We start from the raw sequence: 27,271 nt of genomic DNA, 5'->3' as shown, positions 1-27,271 counted from the left end.
TTTTAATAGGTATATTTACCCTACGTACGACATGTCATTTGTCAAAAATAAATGCATGACATGTTACAAACTTTAGTAAAAGCAGCTGCTCAAGTGGTTCAAACATCAAATTATTATTTCTTACATATTGTTATAAACACATCGTCAAGTGTCTTTGCCTATTTTGTTAATTAGCATAAACTGTAAGTTAATTAGTCTGCAATAAAGACTCTATAAACTGGATGATTTAATGAGAATGATTTAAGAGAGAAACTGTCCTTCATTGTCTAGACTTTGTGCAAGCACACAGATCCATGCATCATCCTGAATTAATATAAAGAGGCTAGTTTATTGAAAAACAGACCGTTAATATGAAATAAACATCCCAAACTGAAATCTAGTAATCACAGGTAAAAGGACAGTTCACCTAAACATAATGGTTTCTATCATTCTTCCCTCACCCTCATGTCGTTCCAAATCTGTATAACTTTCATTCATCTTCAGAACACAACTGAGGCTCTGTTTAGACTTGGTATTAATATGCGTTTTGTTCGATTGGATCACAAGTGGGCAACGCTAAATACAAGTGTAAACGGGGTGTAAAAGGTTTTGAGCTTGTCCGCTTTCAAGCAATTCCAGTGGTAGCTGAAAACACATTGCGTTCGAGCAGCCACAAAAGACCGCTTACTCCCCACCCACTGACCTAATACGTAATCATTGCGAGACATACAAGGATGTGCTCTTATCAGACGGGATTTAAATTTTGACGGGCCGAATCAGAAGTATTATTTTCTGATAACACGAAAAGAAACAACAGTGAGTACAAGCAGACGTAATATTAGTGCGCAATAACTTTAGCCCTCCTGCCCGTGTTTTGACACCGACAGAGGGATCCACCCATTTACCCTCCTCTTGACGTAATCAGCACCACGGGGGGTAATCTGGCCAGAAGTGGTCGAGAGTAGACAGAAGGGACGGATTTAAATGGCAGGTGTTAACGGGTATGTGACTTGGGATCCGATCGACCAAAGCACATCTTAATACCAAGTGTAAACGGGGTCAAAGGTTTTTTTTTTGTTTAGTTTTTTTAAGATATTCTCTCATCAATTTAGTCCATCCACTGGAAGTCTAGGCAGTCTAGGCAATGGGTTTTGTGGTTCCAGACCCAAAGTCTTATGAGTTAGGAACCATGTGAGGGTGAGTATATGATGACAAAATTTGAAAGAAGACATTATTTACAATGGCACTGAATGGAAATCTTACGGAGTTAATTATATAAGGTTTATATTCCTCTACACATGATACTATAATTTTATAATTAATGACGGTTTGATTTATTTGTGATGGTTCTTGTTCACAGAGGCATAAAGTTGACTGCAGTCATCCTGAGGTCCAGCTGTTGCTCCTCTGATGGAAGAATAAGTCACTTTATCCTCATCATGAACCTGAATGAACATCACATATATTGTGCAAGTGTTAACCCACAATCATTACAGCATGATGTTAGAGCTTAACTCAAGATACAATTTAGAGGACCTGCGTCTAAGAATAAAACTGATTTAGGTGTTAAGAGAAGGTGGATGGCATTAGTGGCATCGACAGAAGAGCAGGGAAGTGTTTTACTCACCTTGTTCTTTTTGGCTCTGATTTTACAGTTTGTGGCAACCTCAGTATAAGTCACATCATCTTTCTGCTCCTAAACATTAACAGAAACATTATATTTATTGTTATATGTGGCATTTAAAAAGTTGACTAATAACTGAGACAGTCTGCCCTGGAGCAGTGATATTAGACAAAATAATATCTAACGCATCGACATGATGGGTCACTGGCATTATGATACTTACCACAGAGTCATTAGTCCCCTTTCTGTTATCTGAAAAATAATGGGAATATTTATGATAACTCACCAACAAATCACAGAATGCAAATAATGAATTACAAAAGTCTAGAAGAATTAAAATGCTAAAAAATGTCATACATTTTCTTGTTAGTTCATTGATTACTGTTCACTCAAGCCAAACGTTTGATTACACCACATATTGAACATCACATCTTAATACATTTCTGTGATAAAACTAAAACGGATTTGCCTGTCTGTAAATCCTTTAAGTCAGATATTTAGAAATGCTTGTCTGTTATAATACTGTAAACTCAGAAAACTCACCAGCTCTTGTTTTATGAATCGCCCAAAGAATAGCAGCAGTAATCAGAACAGCCAACACAGCAGCAACAACAATCCCAGCAATCACTGGAGACACTATAGAGAGACACATTCAGATTCAGATGAAAACAACAGCAGAACATCGTCTTTGAAATCAAAGATAGAAAAACATGACATGATGTCAAAGTTGTTGTAACCCTGTCAATTTTGCCCCAATAAAGTCCTGAAATGACCTTTAATGCAAACACTAAAACGAGGGTAAAGTGCAATATCTAGTTCGCCACTAGGTGGCAGTGCACAATGAAACGTTCTTCTTCTGCTGTTTTCTGGCATTCGCCTTGCCTTAAAAAAAAAAGCATGGAAAAAACGGGAGCCAGAGCAGAAGTAAATATTAAGATTGGAATTTATTTAGAAAACGAAATATATCCTCAAGATTGAACTACATTGAAAATTAGACAACACTTGTTGTAAAACAAAGTTATCTCGTGGATAAAAAAACCAAAAACCAGTCTGGCTATCTACAATAGCAGTGGATGTTACCCCACAGACTGTTTTTTTTTTGAGGATTCTTCTGGTCCCGGATCCCTGGTGTTCTTTCCACTAAAGCTGGATTCCTCTCTGTTCACCCTGGTGCCTGGTTCTAGAGGGCTGCATTGGGATTGGGACCCGCCGGGTCCCGCGGGACCCAACGCAAATCTCGCAGGAGCGGGCGGTTTGAACTTTGCTGCGGGCGGGAATGGGCGGCTAAAAAAAAACACTGCGGGATCGGGAGGTAGCCTAGCGATATGATGTCATTGTCAACAAAATCAAAGTACTTGAAGTCTAAAGAAACGCGCGGTAGCCTAAGCGTTTTAGATGTCCCCGATAGCCCAGGCTATATTCATCTTCCCTACCAGTGCGTCAGAATACATGCAGGTCAGGGAAAGAAACAAACATGAATCTCTTTAATAATAGCAATACAATACGTTTTTTTTTTCCTGCGGGACGGGAGAAGACACAAAATCAATGCATCTCTATTATCGTGCGGGAATAAATTCTCAGAGTTTTGCGGGTGCGGGCGGGAGTGGACATACATATTGCGGGAGCGGGTGGGAGTGTAACACACACGTTGCGGGAGCGGGCGGTAATGGTCAGAAATTCGGCGGGCGCGGGCGGGAGCGGGATGAAGAAAACAGTCCCGCGCAGGGCTCTACCTGGTTCCCTGGTCCACTGCCTCAACTAACAGCGCTGCAACGGTTCCATTGGGTGTTTTGATATGGACGCTAAGTATTGAAGGGGTGGTTGGACAGTTAAAATGGTTGAGTGCACTCAAGGGTAACAATTGTTTTATTTGAAAGATTTTTTTTTCTTTTGTTTCATGAGATCTCAAAAGTTGTGGCCGATTTGTTTCAAGATTCAAGATTCAAGAGTTTTATTCGTCACATACACAATTATACAGAGTATAACCAGCAGTGAAATGTAGGTCAGGTCCGCTCCAAGGACAGTGCAATTATAAAGTATACAAATATTAAGAGAAGAAAAGTAGAAAAACAAAAATAAAAAATAAAATAAAATAAAAAGAATAAAATAAAAAGATAGATAAAAAATACAAATATAAATGTGCAGGTCAGTATGTTGTTGACTTAAATAGTACTAAGAGGAATGTGCAAAATAATGTGCAAAAAAGTTGTACAGGGTATATAATAGCAGCAATATGAGGTAGAGAAAAATTATGAATAGCTTATTGATATGGTGATATTTACATGGAGTCAAGTGATGTTATGACACAGAGTTAGAGTTTAGGAGCCTGATGGCCTGGGGGAAGAAGCTCCTCCTAAGTCTCTCAGTTTTTGCCATCAGGCTACGGAAGCGCTTACCAGATGGAAGCAAAGTGAATAGCTGGTTACCAGGGTGATTTGAGTCCTTGAAGATTTTAACAGCTCTATTTTTGCAGCGTTTGAGGTAGATGTCCTGCAGAGAGGGGAGAGCAGACCCTGAGATGCGCTCAGCTAAGCGCACAACTCTCTGTAGTGCTTTGCAGTCCTGATTGGAGCTGTTTCCATACCACACTGAGATGCACTGAGTCAATACACTTTCTATGGTCCCTGAATAGAAAGTTTTCAGGATTGCTGGTGAGACCCTGAATTTCCTCAGCTGTCGCAGATGGTACAGTCTTTGCCTGGCTTTCTTTACCTGAGTTTGGATGTGTGTAGTCCAAGTCAGGTTCTCGGAGATGTTTACACCGAGGTACTTGAAGCTACTCACCCTCTCCACAGGGGTCCCACTGATCATAAGAGGTGTGTAGGGCTGCTGCTGTCTCTTCCTGAAGTCCATGATCAGCTCTTTAGTTTTGCTCACATTCAGAGAGAGACAGTTGTCCTGGCACCATGATGTGAGTCTCTCTACCTCGTCCAAGTATGCGGTCTCATCGTTGTTGGAGATGAGGCCCAGAACCACAGTATCATCAGCGAATTTGACAATAGATGTGGAGCTGTGAGAGGACACGCAGTCATGCGTGTAGAGAGAGTAGAGCAGGGGACTCAGGACACAGCCCTGTGGGGCTCCTATGTTCAGAGTGATGGAGTTTGAGGTGAACTGGCCAACTTTCACCACTTGAGGTCTGCCGGTGAGGAAGTCTTGAATCCAGTCACAGAGTGAGGAGTTTAGGCCGAGGTCTGTGAGTTTAGATGCCAGCTTGATGGGGACTATAGTGTTGAAAGCTGAGCTATAGTCAATGAATAGCAGCCTTACATAATTTCCATTGTTGCTATCCAAGTGTGTGAGGGAAGAGTGGAGAACGTGAGAAATGGCATCGTCCGTGGATCTGTTTGGGCGATAGGCAAACTGAAGAGGGTCCAGAGTATCAGGGATGGAGGAGCAAATGTGGCTCTTTACAAGTCTCTCAAAAACCTTCATGACTATAGATGTGAGGGCAACTGGGCGATAGTCATTCAGGCAAGAGGGTTTATTGTTCTTTGGCACAGGGATAATGATGGATTTTTTGAATGAGGTGGGAACCACGGCGGTAGCAAGGGACTCATTAAAGATAGAAGTGAACAAACCAGCGAGCTGATCGGCGCAGGACCTCAGAACACGGCCGGTTATCCCATCAGGTCCGGCTGCTTTCCTGACGTTCACTCTCTTTAGCGCCCTCCGAACCTCATCCTCCGACACGGTGATTACAGGATCATCGCTGCTCTGCCTGTTGCTTCCAGACGCGCTGGTCGGCAGAAACGCGCCACCGCCGTTGCCATCGAAGCGGCCGTAGAAGATGTTTAACTCGTCGGCCAGCAACGGATCTGCTCTCACCTCCGCGGAGGATTTGTTTCCGAAGTCACAGATGGTCCTCAGTCCCTGCCACATCCGTCGAGAGTCGTTGAGCTGGAAATGAGACTCAATTCTCTCTCTGTATCTGTGTTTGGCGGCTCTTACTGCGCGTCGGAGAGCATAGCACGATGCTTTGTACTCGCTCGTATTCCCAGACAGAAGAGCCTCATTGTAAGCGGCGGTGCGTGTGTTAACCGCGGCACGGATTGTTCTGTCCACCCACGGTTTCTGATTGGAGAATGTCCTTATCGTTATTGTTTCTGTAGCTTGCTCGGTTAGCGTGTTTACGAAGCTTAATGCTACATCCGTGAACTCGCTGACGTCAGAAGAACTCGCCCGGAACATGTCCCAGTCGACGTCATCAAGCGCCGCCTGCAGCATAGTCTCTGAGTGGGAGGACCAGCGCGTCACTACTCTCTGCACCGGAGGTTCCTGAACGAGCCTTTGTTTGTATCTCGGTGTTAGAAAGATGGCGGCATGGTCCGATTTGCCAAAAGCCGGTAGTGAGCGGGCTTTGTAGGCATCCTTGAACTGAGTGTAGCAATGATCCAGTGTGTTTGGTCCTCTAGTTGGACAGGATACATGTTGGTAAAAGTTCGGCATGACCTGCTTGAGGTTGGCTTTGTTAAAGTCCCCCGCGATGATGAAGGCAGCGTCAGGATGTTTGTTAATGTGGCCGCTGAGCACATCGTGAAGTTTAGACAAAGCCAAGCCAGTGTCCGCCTGTGGTGGAATGTACACAGCAGTAACAATGATCGATGAAAACTCCCGGGGCAGATAAAATGGGCGGCAGATAATGGAAAGATGTTCCAGATGAGGCGAGCAGGAACGCGACAGAATGGAGATATTCCTGGGGTCACACCATTTCTTGTTGATCATGAAACATACTCCTCCACCCCTGGATTTACCGGCCTCTGCTGTTCTGTCCGTCCGAAAGACAGAGAAGTTATCACTCGGCATTACAGCAGTGTCCGGGACCGAGGACGAAAGCCACGTTTCTGACAAACAAAGGATGTTACAGTCCCTAATGTCCCGTTGGAAACTAATCCTGGCTCTAAGATCGTCCATCTTATTCTCCAAGGATTGGACATTAGCGAGGAGAATGCTTGGGAGAGGAGGACTGTGAGCCCTTTTCCTGAGTCTGACTCGAATTCCAGCGCGCTTCCCGCGGTGTTTCTTGATCCGTCGCCTCGGGGGGGTGTTGTTTATCTCCGCGTTCCGAAGAATCTCCAGAGGCCACGCAGGATTCGTGGATAAAGTGTCCTGAAACAGGTTGGTGTAGCGGTTTCCAATGTCCAAAAGTGTTTCTATGTTGTAGGTGATCAGTGCCGACGTGAGATGTGTAAAAAGAGAAAGTAAAACTAAGTAAAAAGGAAGGTAGAAGCAAATTCTCAGTGGAGCGAACCTAACGGCGTCCGAACACAGCGGCGCCATCTTACATCTTACATGTTAACATCAATGGTACTAATGCTGTGGGAACTGAACTAAATATTGAATTTTGAATAAGAAAATAAGGAAAATAATCTGAATAAGAACTACATTCAAACCCTAATCTATTGTCCTGTGCTTCCTTTGGAGTGGAATCTATGAGTCTTTTGACCGTATGATTAGTACATAACCAACCTCCTCATCGAATCTAGATTTAGATAACTCCTACTATAGATTCTTAGCCTGCCTTTAAGCAGAACTACCACTGTGGTGTTACAGTTGTGGCGAGCCCAGCCAGGAGGTGGGTACAGTGTGTAAAATAGACTCCACCCCAAAGCTGAAGTACACTAAGATCGCGTTTACTGCAAAATGGATCTTTGCAATCAGTTTAATGTGCATGGGCCTAGTTGTCTATATGTCACAGGCATAGACCAAGCCTTTTCTGATGATGATATTACAGAGTTCTTTAAAGTTAACGGGGACATTAAGAAAGTAGTCAGAGTTCCCAACGACCCAGAACAACCCCGAGGCCGTGCACTCATTGAATACACAGCAGAGCGAACAATATCCAGACTCGACCCAGTACAACTAGGTAGCCTGCCCAGTCCCAATGATCCAGCAGTTACCTGGTGTGTCAAGACAGTCCGTGAGCTATGCCAAGAAGAACTAGGACGAGAACTTGCTCAGAAATGTTTAGCTGAATTGAGCTCTCTTGCTGAAATTAGTAAAGCTGGCTTTTGGGAAGCACTTCAAAGTGAACTGCAGAGTGCCCAGCCCCAGACAGAACTTGCCCCTCCGCGAAGCCCAGATACTCAGCTACAGCCCTCTGAAAATCCTGTTGCTGTCTCCACAAATGGTAGCAGTGCAGATGGTGATATGCAAACCAACAATGATATTGCTAATCCATTTGATGCAGTCACCCGCAACATCCCAACTACTGCTACAAGGAGTCCATTTCTTGATGAAGGCACAGTTAACCCACCTCATGTCCAAAAAGTTATTGTTGAACATTTCATTCGCAGTGACTCCACACCGTCTAGTTACAGTCAAAGCAGGATCCGTACATTCTCGGGGCGGCTGCCAAAACCAAATGGAGAAGTTGATTATGATTCCTGGCGTACTCAGGTAGACCTGCTTCTTAAGGACGTGTCTGTCTCTGATTCACAGAAAGTAAGGAGAATATTGGAGAGCCTCCTCAGCCCAGCCGCAGACATTGTTAAGCCGCTTGGGACGGATGCAACCCCCCAAGCTTACCTCACCCAGCTCGAGTCAGCATTTGGAGTGGTCGAAGATGGAGAGGAGCTATTTGCTACCTTCCTGGGCTCTAACCAAAACTCAGGTGAAAAACCTTCTGTCTATTTGGGCCGTCTCCAGACTCTCCTCACCAAAGCTGTAACTAGAGGGGGAGTTTCAGCTACAGAGTCGGACAAATACTTACTCCGGCAGTTCTGTAGGGGATGCTGGGACCAGGGTCTGATCATTGGCCTGCAGCTCGAACACAGGAAACCCAATCCCCCCTCATTCCCAGAATTGTTGTTGCTTTTGAGAACGGAGGAGGATAGGAGAGCAGCAAAGATGGATCGCATGAAAAAGCACCTTGGAAGCACGAAAGCTGCTGTACATGTTCATTCAGTTATGAGCATGCCAGTATTCGAACCTGAAGCTGCCCCCACTACAACAAAGAAAGACGAGACAGATTCTAAACTAGAAAAGGAAGTTGCAGAGTTGAGGATACAGGTTGCAAAGCTAATACAGCAAGGAAAGAAAGGAGAAGGGCACGAGGGAGCGCAGAGCCGTCTAGCCCAAAGTGAACCGCCCGCTAAGGCTGAAAGTTTACTCGCGCAAGCTTCCAATAGAGACTCAAACCCCCAATCTCTGACACCACCTAAGCCCTGGTTCTGTTTTAAATGTGGGGGTGATGGCCACATCGCTGCAAAGTGCACTTTTGAACCCAATCCAGGCCTCGTCCGGAAAAAGAATGCAGAGCTCAAAGAAAAACGAAGCAAATTCTGGGCCAAGCAGGCAGCCAACAAAACATCTTTAAACTTTTAGAGGCTCCTGCCTTGGGGCGACCAGGAGCTGAGGACAAAGAATGTCCCATAGCAATGACTCACAATGAGTGCTCTTCTGAAAGCAGTAGTTCTTCTGGCTGCAAATTGCCGCTTGGACTTGTGGGACCTCGTTGCACTTCGAATATCTCTGTTGGAGACATGAAATGTGATGCCATTCTCGACACTGGATCCCAAGTAACAACAATTTCAGAGACTTTTCCTTCTAAATACATGTCAAACTTACCTGTTCAGCCGATACACAATCTTCTCGAGGTCGAAACGGCTGGAGGTCAAGCAGTGCCTTACCTGGGGTACGTGGAAGTCCACTTAACCTTCCCTGAGAATGTTTCTGGAACAGAAGAGCAAATGTCTGTTTTAGCACTCATTGTCCCTGAAAACCAGTTCAATAGCAAGGTTCCTGTCTTAATTGGCACAAATGTCTTGCTCGAGTTATACCAACGTGGAATAAGCTATGACAAGTCCAAGTTTCTCAGAAGATCAGACAGTTTTGCAGTGCTACTCCAACATGTGGCCCGAGCACGCGAAAGTGAAGCTAAAGCTTGTCTAGTGAAATTGCATAGAGAAAAGCCCATTACTATTCCGGCAAGACACAAAATGTATCTTTTTGGAGATGTTAGAGTCGGAAAAGCCAATCCCAATATGACATTTGTCGTTGAACCCCCTGAATCTTCCTTCCTGCCGGGTGGGTTGTTCATTCAGTGTGCACTAATAAACATAAACACAAGAGCTTCAAACAAGATCCCTGTAGTCCTCAGCAACACCACAGATCACACTGTCACCCTACCTCCAAAGTGTGTTATTGGTGAAGTGTCTGCAGTTCAAAGTGTAATGCCCATGACCTCCTCTGCACAAGTCGATTCACAAACATCAAATGGCAAACATTCATTCAATCTGGATGACTCCCCAATGCCAGAGGAGTGGAAGACACGCATTCGGGATAAACTGAACTCCATCCCTGAGGTTTTTGCGCTTGATGAGCTGTCATTTGGCCATACCATCGCCGTGAAACATACTATCTGTCTGCAGGACGAGACGCCCTTCAAAGAAAGATCCAGGCCGATACACCCCAGCGATCGAGAAGCTGTCAGATAACACCTTAGAGAGCTTCTGGATGCTGGTATAATAAGGGAATCCGAGAGTCCCTTTGCATCCCCAGTGGTTGTCGTGAAAAAGAAAAACGGAAAGATCAGACTATGCATCGACTATAGGAAGCTTAACAGCCGCACTATTAAGGATGCTTATGCTCTTCCTAACATCGAGGAAACGTTTTCTGCCCTGAGTGGAGCAAGGTGGTTCTCGGTGATGGATCTAAAGTCTGGTTATTACCAGGTGGAAATGGTGGAAGAAGATAAACACAAAACTGCGTTCACATGTCCATTAGGTTTCTACGAATTCAATCGTATGCCGCAAGGTGTCACCAACGCACCTAGCACCTTTCAACGCCTTATGGAAAAGTGTGTTGGTGACCTACATCTGAGCGAGGTTTTGGTGTTTTTAGACGATGTCATTGTCTTCTCCCAGACTCTAGAAGAGCACGAGGCAAGGCTCCTGAAGGTGCTTCATCGTCTCAAAAGCTATGGCCTAAAACTATCCCCAGAGAAGTGTCAGTTTTTCAAGTCCTCCGTGAAATACCTGGGCCATATTGTTGACGCTCAAGGAGTTCACACAGACCCAGATAAAGTGTCAGCTCTGAAAGATTGGCCCCGCCCTGGAAACAGAGAAGAACTGAAACGCTTCCTCGGGTTTTCAGGGTATTACAGAAGATTTGTGGAGGGCTATTCAAAAATCGCCAGGCCTCTCAACGCTCTCACCGCTGGGTACTATCCACCTAAAAAGAGGGGTAAAGTTTATAAAACACAGAGACCCAACACTGGTATAAGCCCCAGAGCACCCTTTGGCTCAGAGTGGACGCCTGAGTGTGAGTCCTCTTTCAGAACACTGGTTGAAAAGTTGACATCGGCCCCTGTACTCGCTTTCGCAAATCCCAAGCTCCCATATGTGCTACATACAGACGCTTGCTGTGAGGGGTTAGGAGCAGCTCTTTATCAAGCACAAGATGGAAAGCTTAGAGTAATAGCCTATGCCAGCAGAGGCTTATCCAAGAGCGAGAAGAACTACCCTACTCACAAGCTAGAATTTCTAGCATTAAAGTGGGCAGTTTGTGAGAAATTCTGCGATTACCTGTATGGTACAGACTTTTCAGTCCTAACAGATAACAACCCGCTTACCTATGTCCTTTCGTCCGCAAAGCTCGATGCAGCTGGACACCGCTGGCTAGCGGCCCTCTCAACCTTTAGATTCAACATCAAATATCGAGCTGGACGTGCTAATGGTGATACGGACGGACTGTCAAGAAGACCTCAAACAGCTCCTCAAGAGGATCATGAGTACCTGCAGCAAAAAGAATGGATCAGCTCAATGACAAAACGCCTTATAGAGGGGGAGATTCCATCTGATGCAGTCTCAGCTGTATGTCAACGCCATTCAGTAATCATGCACTTACCTGTCCTTGCTGAGTCCCTTGTTGTTGACGCCTCCTCCTTACCTGATCTATTCACTGATACTGGACAAGACACTGTACCTGGCATGACAAAAGAGAATTGGCATGAAGCACAAAGAAACGATCCATCAATTGGGAAAGTCATCACCTTGGTCAAAAAAAGACAAAAGCCCCACTTCAAATCTGTAAAAGCTGAGTCACCTGAGGTCAAGTTGCTCCTTCGGGAGTGGGATAAGCTTGAGCTCATCGATGATGTCCTTTACAGGAAATGTTTTGACAGAGGAAACAAAATTCATCAGCTCGTCTTACCCGAGGAATTCAGAGAAAGAGCTCTCAAAGGCTTTCACGATGAGGTTGGTCACCTAGGGCCAGAGCCTGTGTTCAATCTTGCATGTGCCAGATGTTATTGGCCTAAAATGAAAGAATCAGTTGAGAAGAAGTGTCACACATGCGAACGTTGTTTCAGAAGAAAAACTCCGCCACAAAGAGCAGCACCCATGGTGAATATTAAAACAACTTACCCACTAGAGCTTGCTTGCATGGACTACTTGTCCCATGAACCCGACAATCATGACATCAGAAACATACTAGTCATCACTGACCATTTCACCCGCTTCGCAGTAGCTGTGCCAACAAAAGACCAAAGGGCCAGAACTGTTGCTAAAGCTCTCTGGGAAAACTTCCTGGTCTACTATGGGTTTCCTAGTCGCCTTCATAGTGATCAGGGACGCGACTTTGAATCCCACATAATCAAGGAGCTATGTTCACTGATAGGGGCCGAGAAAGTGCGCACCACCCCATACCATCCTCAGGGGAATCCTGTGGAGCGCTTTAACAGGACCCTTATCAGCATGCTCGGTACCCTTGACGAGAAAGACAAACATCACTGGCGAGACTTTGTGAGGCCTGTTGTATATGCGTACAACTGCACCAGGAATGATGCAACAGGTTACTCACCGTATGAGCTGATGTTCGGCAGGCAGCCGACTCTGCCGGTTGACCTCATACTTGGCCTGAAACCTCCAACTGAGACTCATACAACTCACTCAGAATATGTCCAAAACTTGCGCCAGAGACTCAAAGAAAGCTATGCACTGGCTGCAGAGAACTCCAAAAAGTCTGGAGAAAGAAATAAGCACAGATTTGATGCCAAGGTGAAAACTGCTGAATTAGAAGAAGGGGACCGTGTCTTGGTGAAGAATGTCAACGTCCGTGGCAAACACAAGTTAGCCGATAAATGGGAAAGGCCCATCCATATCGTTGTGAAACGGATTGACGGTGGTCCTGTGTATGTAGTCAAGCCAGAAAAAGGAAATGGCCCTAGGCGTACACTTGACAGGGACTTACTTTTACCATGTGGATTTCTGCCAATTGAGACTACTCCTGATTCAATGCCACACCAAAGCAAACAAACTCAAATGCGCCTGAGGAATAGACAAAACCAAGAGATGGAATGTGAGTACTCGGACAGAGAAGAGGAGGATGATGGCTACTATGTGAATGAACCTCCACAGTTCACCACATGTGGACCCTATGTGCAAGAGTTCGAAGTTATCCCCGTCAGTGGCTCTCGGTCTTCTCTGAACCCCATGGCTCCTGAGTTCAAATCGCCAGAACTCCAACCAATTCTTGATCACTCAGTTGCACCTCTTGACACAAATACAGCTATCCATCAGTCCCCAACCCAAAGTGACCATGTCATCATAGACATTCCAGAAGATGAAATATTGCAAAGCGCTGTGGTCACAGACCCGACACCAGCTCACGACACGGACAATGCTCAGAACAGGTACCCTGTGACCCCTAAAGGGCATTCAGAAGTTACTTGTGGGGAAGAACAAGATGAGCCGTTCACACAGAGAAAGACATCCCCCACCCAAGTTCACCTATGAAGAGCTAGGGAAACCCCTAATCCTTGCCCTTAGTCAGTTTTTTGGGAAACTCCAAGACATTATTCCTGACCATCAGATACCTTGTCAGATTTAACACACATGCAGGGACTCATGTGGTTTAGAGGGGGAGGGTGTAACCCTGTCAATTTTGCCCCAATAAAGTCCTGAAATGACCTTTAATGCAAACACTAAAACTAGGGTAAAGTGCAATATCTAGTTCGCCACTAAGTGGCAGTGCACAATGAAACGTTCTTCTTCTGCTGTTTTCTGGCATTCGCCTTGCCTTAAAAAAAAAGCATGGAAAAAACGGGAGCCAGAGCAGAAGTAAATATTAAGATTGGAATTTATTTAGAAAACGAAATATATCTTCAAGATTGAACTACATTGAAAATTAGACAACACTTGTTGTAAAACAAAGTTATCTCGTGGATAAAAAAACCAAAAACCAGTCTGGCTATCTACAATAGCAGTGGATGTTACCCCACAGACTGTTTTTTTTTTGAGGATTCTTCTGGTCCCGGATCCCTGGTGTTCTTTCCACCAAAGCTGGATTCCTCTCTGTTCACCCTGGTGCCTGGTTCCCTGGTCCACTGCCTCAACTAACAGCGCTGCAACTGGATTTTGATATGGACGCTAAGTATTGAAGGGGTGGTTGGACAGTTAAAATGTTTGAGTGCACTCAAGGGTAACAATTGTTTTCTTTGAAAGATTTTTTTTTCTTTTGTTTTTGTTTCATGAGATCTCAAAAGTTGTGGCCGATTTGTTAACATCAATGGTACTAATGCTGTGGGAACTGAACTAAATATTGAATTTTGAATAAGAAAATAAGGAAAATAATCTGAATAAGAACTACATTCAAACCCTAATCTATTGTCCTGTGCTTCCTTTGGAGTGGAATCTATGAGTCTTTTGACCGTATGATTAGTACATAACCAACCTCCTCATCGAATCTAGATTTAGATAACTCCTACTATAGATTCTTAGCCTGCCTTTAAGCAGAACTACCACTGTGGGGTTACATTGTGATCAGTTTTTTCTAACATCTCCACAGAGAAATCAGCTGCATATTTAGAGACTGATTCTAGAAGAACCCCAGAATGTGAATAAAACCACTGAAATCACTCACAGACATACAGTATATACATAACTGGAATCAGTGCTCTTGCTGATGGTTTGGGGTAATCTGTGTAACTGTATAAGGTGGAGGATTTTAGTCTAAATGCACCATATTTGATCAAATACACAAGCATTTAAGTAATAAAAAACACCTTAGCCCTGTTTGACTTTATTACTTTTCCCTTCAATAAATGTTAAGCACAAATAGCCTCAGATAGTTTGATCACTTATGTTAATACATTATTTCATTATGACATAAGAGTGTATTTACACAGCTTTCACATTGACTTGCTTTTTGTGAGCGGCACAACAAGTGCTTGAGATCTACAAATTAAACAAGACCCGTGGCTTCTCTTAGGCTGATGATACACAGGGCAACTTTTTGAGCAGGTGAGACACACTACCGATCTAAAATATCCAGACAGAAATTTGTTACCCATTCTCAATGTGAATGTGCACAAGCAATATTGCTCAAAAATAAAGTCTCCTGGCAAAACTGCTCAAAAAGTTGCCGCATGTATCATCAAACTTAGAGTCTACAAAAAAAAAATAAAACCTTATGTGAATATCAAATCTACTGTAAGTGAGTAAGACATATAAATACCTGGCTGTGCAGCTGGAGGTGTCTCTTTGGCTTGTGTAGTCTTTATATCTGTATAAGGTGGAAGATTTTAGTTCTGAATCTGATGCACCATATTTTATCAAATACATTTTAGCACTGTATGACTTTCAAATTGTTTCATTGTTATTATTATTATAGCTTTTTTAACGGCCTCATAGCCTCAGATAGTCTGCTTAATTACAGGAACTGTTTAAAGCCTCCTGCAGAAATGGATCATGTTTTATCAGCAGAAATACATATTTACATCTGGAAGCTGGATCATGCCTTGTATGTTACAAGTGATCTGTTTAATGTTGATGATTCATGAAAGGTAGAACTACAGATAACACACTGTACTAGAAATTCTTACGGACATGACTAATGATGCATGTCTATCAAAAGACCCTGGACTACATTCTCTTCACAAATCTGACTAAATCTGTGTTGCTTTGCAGACGCTGGTGTAATGATACAGTTTGTGAGAGCAAGTGCAAAGCACTGAAGTGAGAGACTGATGAAGTGTGTCAGTGATCATGGACCTTGTTTTGTTGGAGCTGCTGCTGTAGTTTGGCTTGAGTTTGAGCTGCTGACTGGAATCAGTGTTGAATCCATTAGACCTGCAGAAGATGAATGTTCAGATGAATCATACTGTTGAACATTAATATCATATCGTCATACTTAATCATTACATCACATGACATTCAGTTTGTGTTCATTTATCAGCATTTAGAGTTATTTATGCTTCTATTATATATGCAGTAATGAAGTATTTTTACTCTGCTTTAAAAGTTCTCTTTTCAAGTGTCTGTACTTTATCAGTGTTTTCTTTAAAAAATATATATTTAACTTCACAGCGTTCCAAACAATAATATTGTACTTTTTATTGCACTACTTTTCATATTAAATATAATTTGATACTGAATTACATTAGAAATCTATTACTTTCTTACATTTAAGTAAAAGTAAATCAATGATTTACTTGAGTACAAGAAAGTACTATGTTTAATGTTCTTAAGTATTAAAGGTAATATATATATATATATATATATATATATATATATATATATATATATATATATATATTATGTAGTGCATTATAAAGTATGACATTATGAATGTAGTGAAGTAAAAGTTTTCCATAGAGACAAACTTTAAAACACTTTAATAGAGTACTGATAGTTTAATTTACTAGAGTAAAGTAGAAATACTTGACTACTGAGCACCTCTTATTATATTCTTCTTCTCTGCTCCTTATAAACAAAATAACTTTAGCCTTTATAAATATAGTGTTTCTCGAGGAAATAAAACGCTGTACTTATTCAATCAACAGTTCTTTATTTACCAAACAAACAAGCTGAGATACTCTAAACTGTGCGCCGCACGTCATTCACGAGAGAGGCGGGAGGAATAATGAGGTTTGACTGACAGTTTGAGAAGCCAATGGAGTTACGAGGTTTAGTGGCGTCACTTTTACTGATCCAGGATCAGCGATCCTTAGCTGTTATATTTCTGATTTGAGCTTGAGTTTCAGAAATGCTTTGGAAAATGTAACGTTAGTTTTTGTTGACGCTACTTGATCAAAAATAGAGCTTCGCTATTGAAAAGCTATTTGATTCAGAAAACAGCGACGCTACCACCACACTCCTGAGAAATGTAGTTAAACTAGTAGCATCACTACTTGTAGCGACTCTACTGCCCAACACTGATTAACTGTTAATATAAATAATTTACCTGGATACTTGACAGTATATGTGACTGAGGTCTTGAGTTGATTTCTCTGTGTAACCTGACATCTCCACTCTCTGTTGTGATCTTCATTCAGGAGTGTTGTAGTCAGAGAGCTGTTACACTGTCCTGAGGAGAAGATCTGAAATCTGGAGTCTGTCAGATTCACACCAGCCTGATTCACCCAGATCAGATCAATACCCTCAGCACCAACCAAATAATCACAAGAGACTCCATCATGATATAACTGACAGGAGAGAGTCACAGAGCGGCCTGATCTGATCTCAGACTGTGAGGATGATGAAGAGACTGAAACAGAGAATCAGACAGAGATTACACGACTGATTCCAGTCTTTTCAGCGACAATATTACTGTTTAATTCAACATATAATCATAATATTCACAGAAACACTGACCATGAAGAACATGCAGATAAACAGGTGCATCAGTTATTCGTGCTCCATTCACATATTGTTGGCAGGAGTAAAATCCACCATCTTCTTTTGTGACTTTCTTGATGTTCAGAGAGCAGTCAGAGCCCAGACTCAGTCTCTCATGTATCTCTCTGTCAGTCCTCTTTATCCCTCCAGCAATCAGTTCATCTGTCTCTGAATGTCTGCTATAGATCCATGTAGTTGAATTGCAGCTAGAAAGAGCATTATTACAGGACAGACGGACATTTTCACCAGATCTGCAGAACACATGAGTCTCATCCACTCCACTGGTACCTACAAATAATAATAATAACAATAATAATATGGGTTAATGACTTTATTATGAAATACAGTTTAAATAAAGTCTTTTTGTCCTGTTTTAAGCAGAAAATTAAGCAAGCAGATAAACTGATATGAGCTCAGGGTAATAATGCAGAAAGCAAAGTTATCTCACACTACAAACCCCAAAATCTCTGCTGAATAACCCAACCTTATTTCTTTTATTAGTTTTATTACTTTGAAAACTATTGTGTGGTTTATTTGATGCTAAATATATAAATTAAAGAAAGACTGATTGAATATAAACAATTAATGGTAATATGGCCATAAACTATTTTTTGATTATTCTTTTTTTAGCCATTTAGCTTTCACATTTGTTATAAGGTAAGATGTATGACGTTGTTTATTATATTATTATTTATTCTAGAAATTACAGAAAATGTAGAGTTGCAAAAATCCTTTTGAATGCAGATCCATATTGTGAGATGAGAATAAAACAAATAAGAATTGCTTTGTTACAATTGTTCTTTATAATTAAAAGACATTGTATATAAAAACATATAATATGTGGCATCAGTCACGTCAGCTGGGCCCTCATTAACGGGAGACACATGTGCTGAATACCTCTAAAGTAAACTCATCCTAGAACCAGTTGTGTTCAGAGAAAGGGTTGCTGTAGCTGCATATCCTGAAAGATATTTCAGTTTTAGGAGTCAAACGTTGAATTATCTGTTCACTTAAACTATCCCAGGCGTCACATGACCTGATTTCAGGAATACCGCAGAGTTCACTTTATAATACTTTTAAGATACTTTTGAATGTGACAGCAGTATATGCACAATTCTATATTTGCATTAAAGAATAAAATAATATTTACACCACATGACTCTGAGATAACTTAATGTCTTAATGATAAAATTGTGCATATTCAAACTCCGGACACTGTCAGTGTAATTAAAATAAATTGTTTGGATAGATAGATAGATAGATAGATAGATAGATAGATAGATAGATAGATAGATGGTTGTTCATATCACACACATCTTTTATCTAATATATCTTAAACAGGTGTCTTTACCTGTGAGAAGTGCAGAGAGAAGGATCAGTCCCAGCAGACACATGTGACACTTATCAGCCATTTTCTGTTTCTGTCAGTCTTTCTTTTCAGTCTATAGTTACATCTCTTCCTTTAAACATCCTCCGCTCATCCTGTGGGTGTTAACTTCCTCTGATCTCACCAACTGACCGTTGCACTATATAAACCTAAGACATAAACTAATCTAACACATGAACACAAGCATTCACACATTCACACGTTGCAGAAAGAGAGAAAGGAAGGAAAGGACGAGTTTAAGAGAATGAAAATGTGAAATCCCAAAGTTTACAGCAATATGTGCTATTGCATCGACCTGAACAACCATCAATCACTTATTTAACCCTCGCTTTGAGTTTCTCAATGAGGCTGAGATTTATATTAAAGTCACCAATTCAGAACTTGGAGGCGTTACTTGCTTGCATTGCCTGTGTTACGGGTTTCCTTTGTATCCTCGTTGCAGACAGGGGGTTCCCCGAAGTGTCTGATTGGCTGGAAGTTCAGTAGTCTTTGAAGTGAGGTCATGGGTGTTGGCTGAGGATGCGGAGTTGGTCTGGTCGAAGTTTGAAGCGAGTGCAGTCGGAGCTGGACTTTGTAGCAAACTTACATTAACACACGAAACTCCACGGAAAGACAAGAACTAAAGTAAAAAAATAAAAAAAATGTAATGAGACTAAGTTGTTTTCCTTCTCATTATGGCACATGGGCCAGAGCACGCTCAAAGAGCAGCCCGCGGTGGCAAAAGTGGAAAAGAGAGTAAGAGAGAGTTTGATGGATGTCCTGAGTTTTTAAACTCTGCTTTCAGACCGTCCCATCTGAATGTCTTGACCAATTAGATACTGTCCTTGCTTGGGGAGTTGCTTTGTGTCTCCACCCAAATCATAAATCAACTTGTTATCTGTTCAGTCAGAGGTCCGAACTTTACAGGCTCTTGCAAAGTATACTTTTGAACATGATTTCTATAACAAGACTATGATGCATTTGACAAAGAATTGATTGGAAGAAACATTTAAAGCATGAATTTTCAAACTCGTACATACTAAACATGAATATTAATCCTTCAGCTATTCAATAATGATTAAAAACAAGACATACACAATGAGTGATTAAAACAAGGATATTCAAATCATATGTGGGGTTCTGCATAAAAATGTCCTTTTAGGATGATTTTATGTGCATATGAAAAAGAAAGTCTTTGTATAGTTCTATGGTGAACGAAGGCGTGTTCTTTAGACAAAGGAATTTTGGTTTGGTCCGTCTTCTATGTGTGGAGACCTGCCCAAGAGAGTCTGTGGCTCATGATTTCCTATCACAGGTTTACATGTGAACATCAGTCTTGATTCCTTGCCCCAAACCTGACAGTCTCTTTCCTGAATTGGAATTATCAATAAGTGTTCTTTTGTCTCAATGTTGCAAGCTATTTTGTGAAAGAGGCTTGCTGGTTAGATTGCTTGCTTCAAACTAGATTTATGACGTCCTGTTTCTTGGAGCCTCTCTGAATTCCAGCTCCTCAGGTTTCAATGTTCTGATCGCCTCTTCACTTTGTCTGATTCAGTCTCTGATATCTTACACAATAATATTTACAAGCATACGCTCCGCTGAGAACTCCACTTACCGGCAACCGCGGACATTATTGAAGGCATCCTAAAGGTGTCTGAACGTGAGGGATCGTCCCGGATGAGATCGTCAGGTGAAAGGTCATCATGTGGATAATTTCATTTACGGCTAAACTATTATGAATTAATTTGACTAATAGTTAGATTGGGCAGGCCTTCACAAAAGGGTGTTTAATTAGAAAAAAGAAAAGAAAAAAAAATTGCCTTGACAAAAGCAAAAGGCTGAACAATAATGAGGTAACAATATGGGCGGAGTCAGACAATAGACAGGAGAGAGCACAAGATGGGCGGAGTCAGACAATAGACAGGAGAGAGCACAAGATGGGCGGAGTCAGACAATAGACAGGAGAGAGCACAAGATGGGCGGAGTCAGACAATAGACAGGAGAGAGCACAAGATGGGCGGAGTCAGACAATAGACAGGAGAGAGCACAAGATGGGCGGAGTCAGACAACAGACAGGAGAGAGCACAAGATGGGCGGAGTCAGACAACAGACAGGAGAGAGCACAAGATGGGCGGAGTCAGACAATAGACAGGAGAGAGCACAAGATGGGCGGAGTCAGACAATAGACAGGAGAGAGCACAAGATGGGTGGAGTCAGACAATAGACAGGAGAGAGCACATGGCACCAAACAAACACACAGGGCTGGATTGACCTTTTATTGTGACATGCAAAACTAATTTTTGGGCCCTCCTTCCTTATTAATATACAATATTACCACCCCAGCAAACAAAAATATTTCGTAATCACCTGAAACTGATACAGTGTTTTCTATTGTAATAAGCAAGGTTCAGATCGAATATAGTTCTTTCTTTGAGAACCGTTCCATTAATAGGCGGCTTAAGTGGCCATATTACCACTTCGGGAGTGCTTTATTTCTCTAAGAATTTTAACGGCCTGGAGTCACAACCACCTCAAGACATTGTTCAGATGATTTATTTCAAGACATCTTTCATGTTTCCATCCTGATATCTCGTGTGTGTAATTCTTCATCCCAAACCTTCTGTTGCAAATTCCAAAATGTCATTTTAGACTACAGAGACTTGTGCTATTGATATGCAGGCTAATGCAGTTATTAGAGAGAGAGAGAAATGAAGCGCGTGAAAATACCTGCGTCTGTGCGTCTTGCCAGTGTTCAGAAGGAGCTTCTCTACTAATACTGAATCTTTAAGTCGAAGTGCTTCAAGAACCTCGCTACTAAGAAATATCATGTGGCTTTTCAGCTGCGAAACTATTTTATTGATAAATTCGCAGGGCAGCGCTGACAACAAGTTTCTGTCCGCGTGTGTGCGTCTGAGAATGAGAACGGGAGAAAGAAGCTCAATTTCTGTAAAAAAAAAGGTGGAAAACATGGAAATAGTTTGTCATTTTTACCCTGTTGGTTGTTATATTTGTCTTCTGGGGGTTTGGTTCTTTACTGTTATAGATTGCCCATAGAATATATCTCTCTCTTCATTATGTTTGGGCCTCCCCTGGACGAGCGAGCATTGGCACGTGCCTAGAATGCCTATGCATAAATCTGGCCATGCAAACACACCACAAAAAGCCATGTGCTCACACAAAAACAGTGTCCTCTGATGGCCGTCTAGGGCACACCAGCTGAAGACAGTGACATGACGTTACAGCCATTAAAAAGCAGATAAAAGTGCCTAAATGATCATATATTGCTGGCTTTTCCTCAGCATCTCTTTATGAACATTTCTCTGCAATATCAACAGAATAATACCCAGTTCTCTTCTCAGTGTTTCACAGTCAAATCATTAGTTCTCTCACATGTAATCATTGTATTTCACTCCTTAGTTTCACTCCTCATTATTTGTACCCGTGTATTGTCTTAATTCACAACAATAAAGCTGTACTGAATAATCCTTTTCCTGTTTCTTTATATATCAGACATACTGTAATAAATTATATCCACCACTAAGAGGCACTGATGAGCTTTGCTTATTGTAGGCGAACACTTTTTTTTTTTTTTTTTTTTTACAGTGGAAGAGACCAATCACAATTGATCATGCAAATACATAAGACCAAGAGGAAATCAGTGCGCAAAATAAGCTAATTATATCATGACTAGTCAGTTCCATATTGAACATCAAACATTTTATTCATGTAAATCTACAGAAGATTTCTAAACTTAAACCTTAATTCAAATTATAAAATATATAAATTAAAAATATAAACCAACCTAGCACAGCTAAGGTGAAATAATCTAAAAAAACGTTTGAATGGAGGAAATATTTAGAGGTTTGGGCAGTTACATTTTTATTTGATATATTTTTTATGGTTACGGGTTTAAAACACGTTGCCCTCCTGTTGTCCCAAACTCGTAAGACCTTTGTTCTTCTTTCGGAAAACAAATTAAGATATTTTTCATCAAATCCGAGGGCTCTAAATGACCAACATTAAAATACAGTAGCGTAGTAATCCCAATTCAGCATAGTTCAATAACAAGGCAGTTTTATTCCTAATAAGAATATTTATTGTTGTCAGCCACTTTAAAATTGTAAATACACAGTTTGAACATTAACACTGCACTGTGCTTACAAACAGGTGAATAAAAAACTGAAATGATTCAATTTAAATGTGTTTTACCTAAAAGTTAAATAAAAACTGTACTGTATTTAAATGTAAAAAAATAAAATAAAACATAAAAATTAATTTATTTAATTTAGTGATTACCACACTTTGAGAATCACTGAACTGGATTATTAAAACATTTAATTTATTTTTATAAATTAAATTGATTTTAAAGATTAAAATAAGATTACCATTTATATTATGATTCCTGTGTAAATAACCATACGTTTATTAAGGTACCTGTCTGGAAAATTATGTTCAAAGCTTTATGCAAATATCTATAATGTCCATAAACATTCAAATAAATCTTGCTGTAATATTTACAGTATATTGAAGGCATTTCATTGTAATACTGTAGACATCTCTATTTCCTTTTGGTAGTGAGAGTTCTTCCTAAATAGATGAAATGAATCAATAAAAACAATTTACTGACTTTTCTTCACTGTCTTGATTCAGTTTGTTAGAGATCGATGTGAATCCTCAGGTTCTGTGATGTTCAAAACTCACCAGCTCTTCTCACACAGACGATCTGAAGAAGAATCACAGTAGGAGCAGCAAACACTGCCATCTCAACAATAATCACAATCACTGCAGGAAAGATGTGTGGAGAGAACAGAGAGAAAGAAGAGAATGAATCTGTGAATTGCTTATGAATAATGAACAATTATTGACAAACCATTTATACATTCACTGATAGTTTCAGTGCAAAGCCATTCCATACCTCTGATTAATGATCCAGCATTCATATAGACCACAGGTTCTGATGCTGTGTCAGACAAGACATAAAGATTCTATCCTCATTTGGCTAAACTGCATTATTTCATCATAAACAGAGAGAAGTGAGAGACTGATGAAGTGTGTCAGTGATCATGGACCTTGTTTTGTTGGAGCTGATGCTGTAGTTTGGCTTGAGTTTGAGCTGCTGACTGGAATCAGTGTTGAATCCATTAGACCTGCAGAAGATGAATGTTCAGAACATAATTAATTCATTATTTTTCCCCAAATATACTAACAGCTGCAAGTAAGACACACAGACAGACATAAATGTATAAAAGACCGTAATACATTTTGTAATATGACACCCCCACTAAGGGGGAGGAGCCTGCTAAAAGATCCTAAAGTACCGTTTCCATGGTAATGCAATGTCCGATTTGAAAATGGTTTTCGTAGGATGAAATTTGAGGTTTTAAGCTTTCAAATTATATATAATGTATGATGATTACTAAAACGTGATAGGGGAAAAAGTAAACAGAATATGTTTTTGTGAGAAAGGTCAGAACTTCTGTTATGATGTATATGTTTTGAGGTGCACTCTTGTCATAAATTAATCTATTACTGTTCCTACACAATTTTTAACAACACACAGTGGTAAAATATCTATTTAGGAGTCTTAGACCTTTTCAGCGATATATAGTTTGTCACGATTAGATTAGGATTTAATCATAATATATTGAAGTAAACTTGTGACAGTTAAGGGGTTAAAGAAATGTAGTTTATTAGCTGGATACTTGTCAGTATATGTGACTGTGGTCTTGAGTTAACAGTAAACCTTCATCTTAACAGCTGATTATGTACCTGGTTGTGTAGGAGCTGCAGTTGATTTAGAGCTGGTGACTGGAGACGGAGGCTTTGTTTCGGTCGGAGCTGAAGATGAATGTTCAGATACGTTATAGACTACAATCATATTTAAATTACTGATAATTAATTGTTAATATAAATCATTTACTTGGATACTTGACAGTATATGTGACTGAGGTCTTGAGTTAACAGTAAACCTTCATCTTAACAGCTGATTATGTACCTGGTTGTGTAGGAGCTGCAGTTGATTTAGAGCTGGTGACTGGAGACGGAGGCTTTGTTTCGGTCGGAGCTGAAGATGAATGTTCAGATACGTTATAGACTACAATCATATTTAAATTACTGATAATTAATTGTTAATATAAATCATTTACTTGGATACTTGACAGTATATGTGACTGAGGTCTTGAGTTAACAGTAAACCTTCATCTTAACAGCTGATTATGTACCTGGTTGTGTAGGAGCTGCAGTTGATTTAGAGCTGGTGACTGGAGACGGAGGCTTTGTTTCGGCTGGAGCAGTAAAAGATGAATGTTCAGATACGTTATAGACTACAATCATATTTAAATTACTGATAATTAATTGTTAATATAAATCATTTACCTGGATACTTGACAGTATATGTGACTGAGGTCTTGAGTTGATTTCTCTGTGTAACCTGACATCTCCACTCTCTGTCGTGATCTTCATTCAGGAGTGTTGTAGTCAGAGAGCTGTTACACTGTCCTGAGGAGGAGATCTGAAATCTGGAGTCTGTCAGTTTCACACCAGCCTGATTCACCCAGATCAGATCAATACCCTCAGCACCAACCAAATAATCACAAGAGACTCCATCATGATATAACTGACAGGAGAGAGTCACAGAGCGGCCTGATCTGATCTCAGACTGTGAGGATGATGAAGAGACTGAAACAGAGAATCAGACAGAGATTACACGACTGATTCCAGTCTTTTCAGCGACAATATTACTGTTTAATTCAACATATAATCATAATATTCACAGAAACACTGACCATGAAGAACATGCAGATAAACAGGTGCTTCAGTTGTTCGATTTCCATTCACATATTGTTGGCAGGAGTAACATCCACCATCTTCTTTTGTGACTTTCTTGATGTTCAGAGAGCAGTCAGAGCCCAGACTCAGTCTCTCATGTCTCTCTCTGTCAGTCCTCTTTATCCCTCCAGCACTCAGTTCATCTGTCTCTGAATGTCTGCTATAGGTCCATGTAGTTGATGTGCAGTCAGAAAGAGCATTATTACAGGACAGACGGACATTTTCACCAGAACTGCAGAATACATGAGTCTCATCCACTCCACTGGTACCTACAAATAATAATAATAGTACTAATATTAATATGAGTTAATGACTCGATTATGAAATACAGTTTAAATAAACTCGTATTATAATATAACCCGGGTTGGACTACCATAGTGGCAGAGGGGAAGGTAATATGGCCGTAAACATTTCTTTTCTTTTGCCATTTAGCTTCCACATTTGTTGTAAGATGCACGTCTTTTTATTTTTTATCATTTATTTATTCAAGAAATTACAGGAAATGTTCGGTTGCAAAAATCATTTTGGATGCAGATCCATATTGTGAGATGATGATAAAATAAATAAATTACAGTAAAAACAAACTTTTTTTGTTACAATTGTGCTTTATAATGGTTAATGAATGAACTAAAATTAATTTGAATTGATCTTCACATTATACAGATCTTTTATAATATCTAATATATCATATACAGGTGTCTTTACCTGTGAGAAGTGCAGAGAGAAGGATCAGTCCCAGCAGACACATGTGACACTTATCAGCCATTTTCTGTTTCTGTCAGTCTTTCTTTTCAGTCTATAGTTACATCTCTTCCTTTAAACATCCTCAGCTCATCCTGTGGGTGTTAACTTCCTCTGATCTCACCAACTGACCGTTGCATTTCACTCACACTATATGTGTGATAAAGAAGTATCTATAAATATAGCGATCTTTCTGAGTATAATCTGCTAAAAAAATAAAAAATAAAACCATCTTAAGCTGGTTGGCTGGTCATCAGGCTGGTTTTAAAGGGGTTTTGGCCACTTCTTCAGCCGGTCAGGTTGGGAGACCAGCTAAAACCAGCTACTTCCATCTTAAACCAGCTAAGACCAGCTAACCAGTTTAGGCTGGTTTTATCTTTTTTTCCAGCAATTACACTTCCTGATCCTGTTAGCCCTGCTAGCATCGCGATGTGCATTGTTTGTTTACAACTTTATTACATTTAAGTGTAACATTTTCAGGGTGATAATACCTTACACCGACCATTATTACTAACGTCTATTAATGATACAGTCTCATTTCTATAAGTTATATTCCATTGTTTTTGTAATCATTGCAGATTCTTATTCTCACAGAGATATTGCTGATATATTTCTCAGTTTATATTCCATATATCAGTGCACTTTACAAAGTTGTTTATTAGAGTTTGTGATAGGAGTCGGTGATTATATTTAGACAATGAATATGTATTTCTGTTTATTTCAGAAACCACCTCAAATACGCTACATGTGTAAATGGTCAACTCTTGTGCAATAAACGGTCAAACTCAATATGATGCCTCTGACTCCCTGACAAGAGACCACCTGCAGTGGTCAGTAACTATTAACCAGCATTCAGTGGGGCAATCCCCAATAGAAACACTGCTATTTTCAGAAGTGCACTGAAATAAATCGATACAGTATAACTGTATCTATTCAAATCAAACATGCTGTTAACACATTAACTTCAATAACTCAACCATCCCCCAGCTCTCAAAAATATAAGACGACTACAAAAACATTCAAGTTCAATTTTCTCATCAGCAATATTTTTGTCTATTAAGCAACTTCAAAAGTTGCCTTAGGTTTTTTGTCTGTTTGTTTTACCCCCTAATC

General features: G+C 40.6%; 2 protein-coding genes across 3 annotated transcripts; both read right to left on the bottom strand.

The window, feature by feature from the left end:
• Positions 1-214: 214 nt before the first annotated feature.
• Positions 215-17,518, bottom strand: LOC306858488 (uncharacterized protein; the record flags this gene model as incomplete). Its single annotated transcript, XM_079399055.1, has 8 exons — positions 215-1,424; positions 1,607-1,675; positions 1,827-1,855; positions 2,147-2,239; positions 15,062-15,109; positions 15,598-15,675; positions 16,790-17,092; positions 17,200-17,518. Coding segments are annotated over 8 exons (1,050 nt in total), but the record flags the coding sequence as incomplete, so codon positions are not given.
• Positions 17,519-22,669: 5,151 nt separating this feature from the next.
• On the bottom strand, positions 22,670-27,264 carry LOC306858917 (uncharacterized protein). Of its 2 annotated transcripts, XM_079399719.1 has the most exons (10): positions 26,123-26,311; positions 25,375-25,686; positions 24,965-25,267; positions 24,811-24,873; positions 24,585-24,653; positions 24,359-24,427; positions 23,659-23,736; positions 23,505-23,549; positions 23,291-23,371; positions 22,670-23,176 (listed from the first exon to the last, which is right to left on the bottom strand). In XM_079399719.1, the coding sequence occupies exons 1-10, from the start codon at positions 26,181-26,183 to the stop codon at positions 23,148-23,150; spliced, it is 1,110 nt and encodes a 369-aa protein (XP_079255845.1). In that variant the 5' UTR covers positions 26,184-26,311; the 3' UTR covers positions 22,670-23,147. The 2 variants fall into 2 exon arrangements, with proteins under 2 accessions (XP_079255845.1, XP_079255846.1); XM_079399720.1 differs by lacking the exon at positions 24,585-24,653 and having other exon boundaries at positions 26,123-27,264.
• Positions 27,265-27,271: the final 7 nt, after the last annotated feature.

The sequence above is a fragment of the Barbus barbus genome (assembly GCF_936440315.1).
Source record: "Barbus barbus genome assembly, chromosome: 39".
Lineage (NCBI taxonomy): Eukaryota > Metazoa > Chordata > Actinopteri > Cypriniformes > Cyprinidae > Barbus > Barbus barbus.
This window is presented reverse-complemented; position numbering and strand designations above follow the sequence as displayed.

Coding starts and splice junctions, on each gene's coding strand:
- LOC306858917 (XM_079399719.1), bottom strand. CDS start 26,183: ATGGCTGATAAGTGTCACATGTGTCTGCTGGGACTGATCCTTCTCTCT. Junction 24,874..24,964: donor ATATACTGTCAAGTATCCAG/GTAAATGATTTA, acceptor TTACTGCTCCAG/CCGAAACAAAGCCTCCGTCT. Junction 23,737..24,358: donor TGCAGCTCCTACACAACCAG/GTACATAATCAG, acceptor CATCTTCTGCAG/GTCTAATGGATTCAACACTG.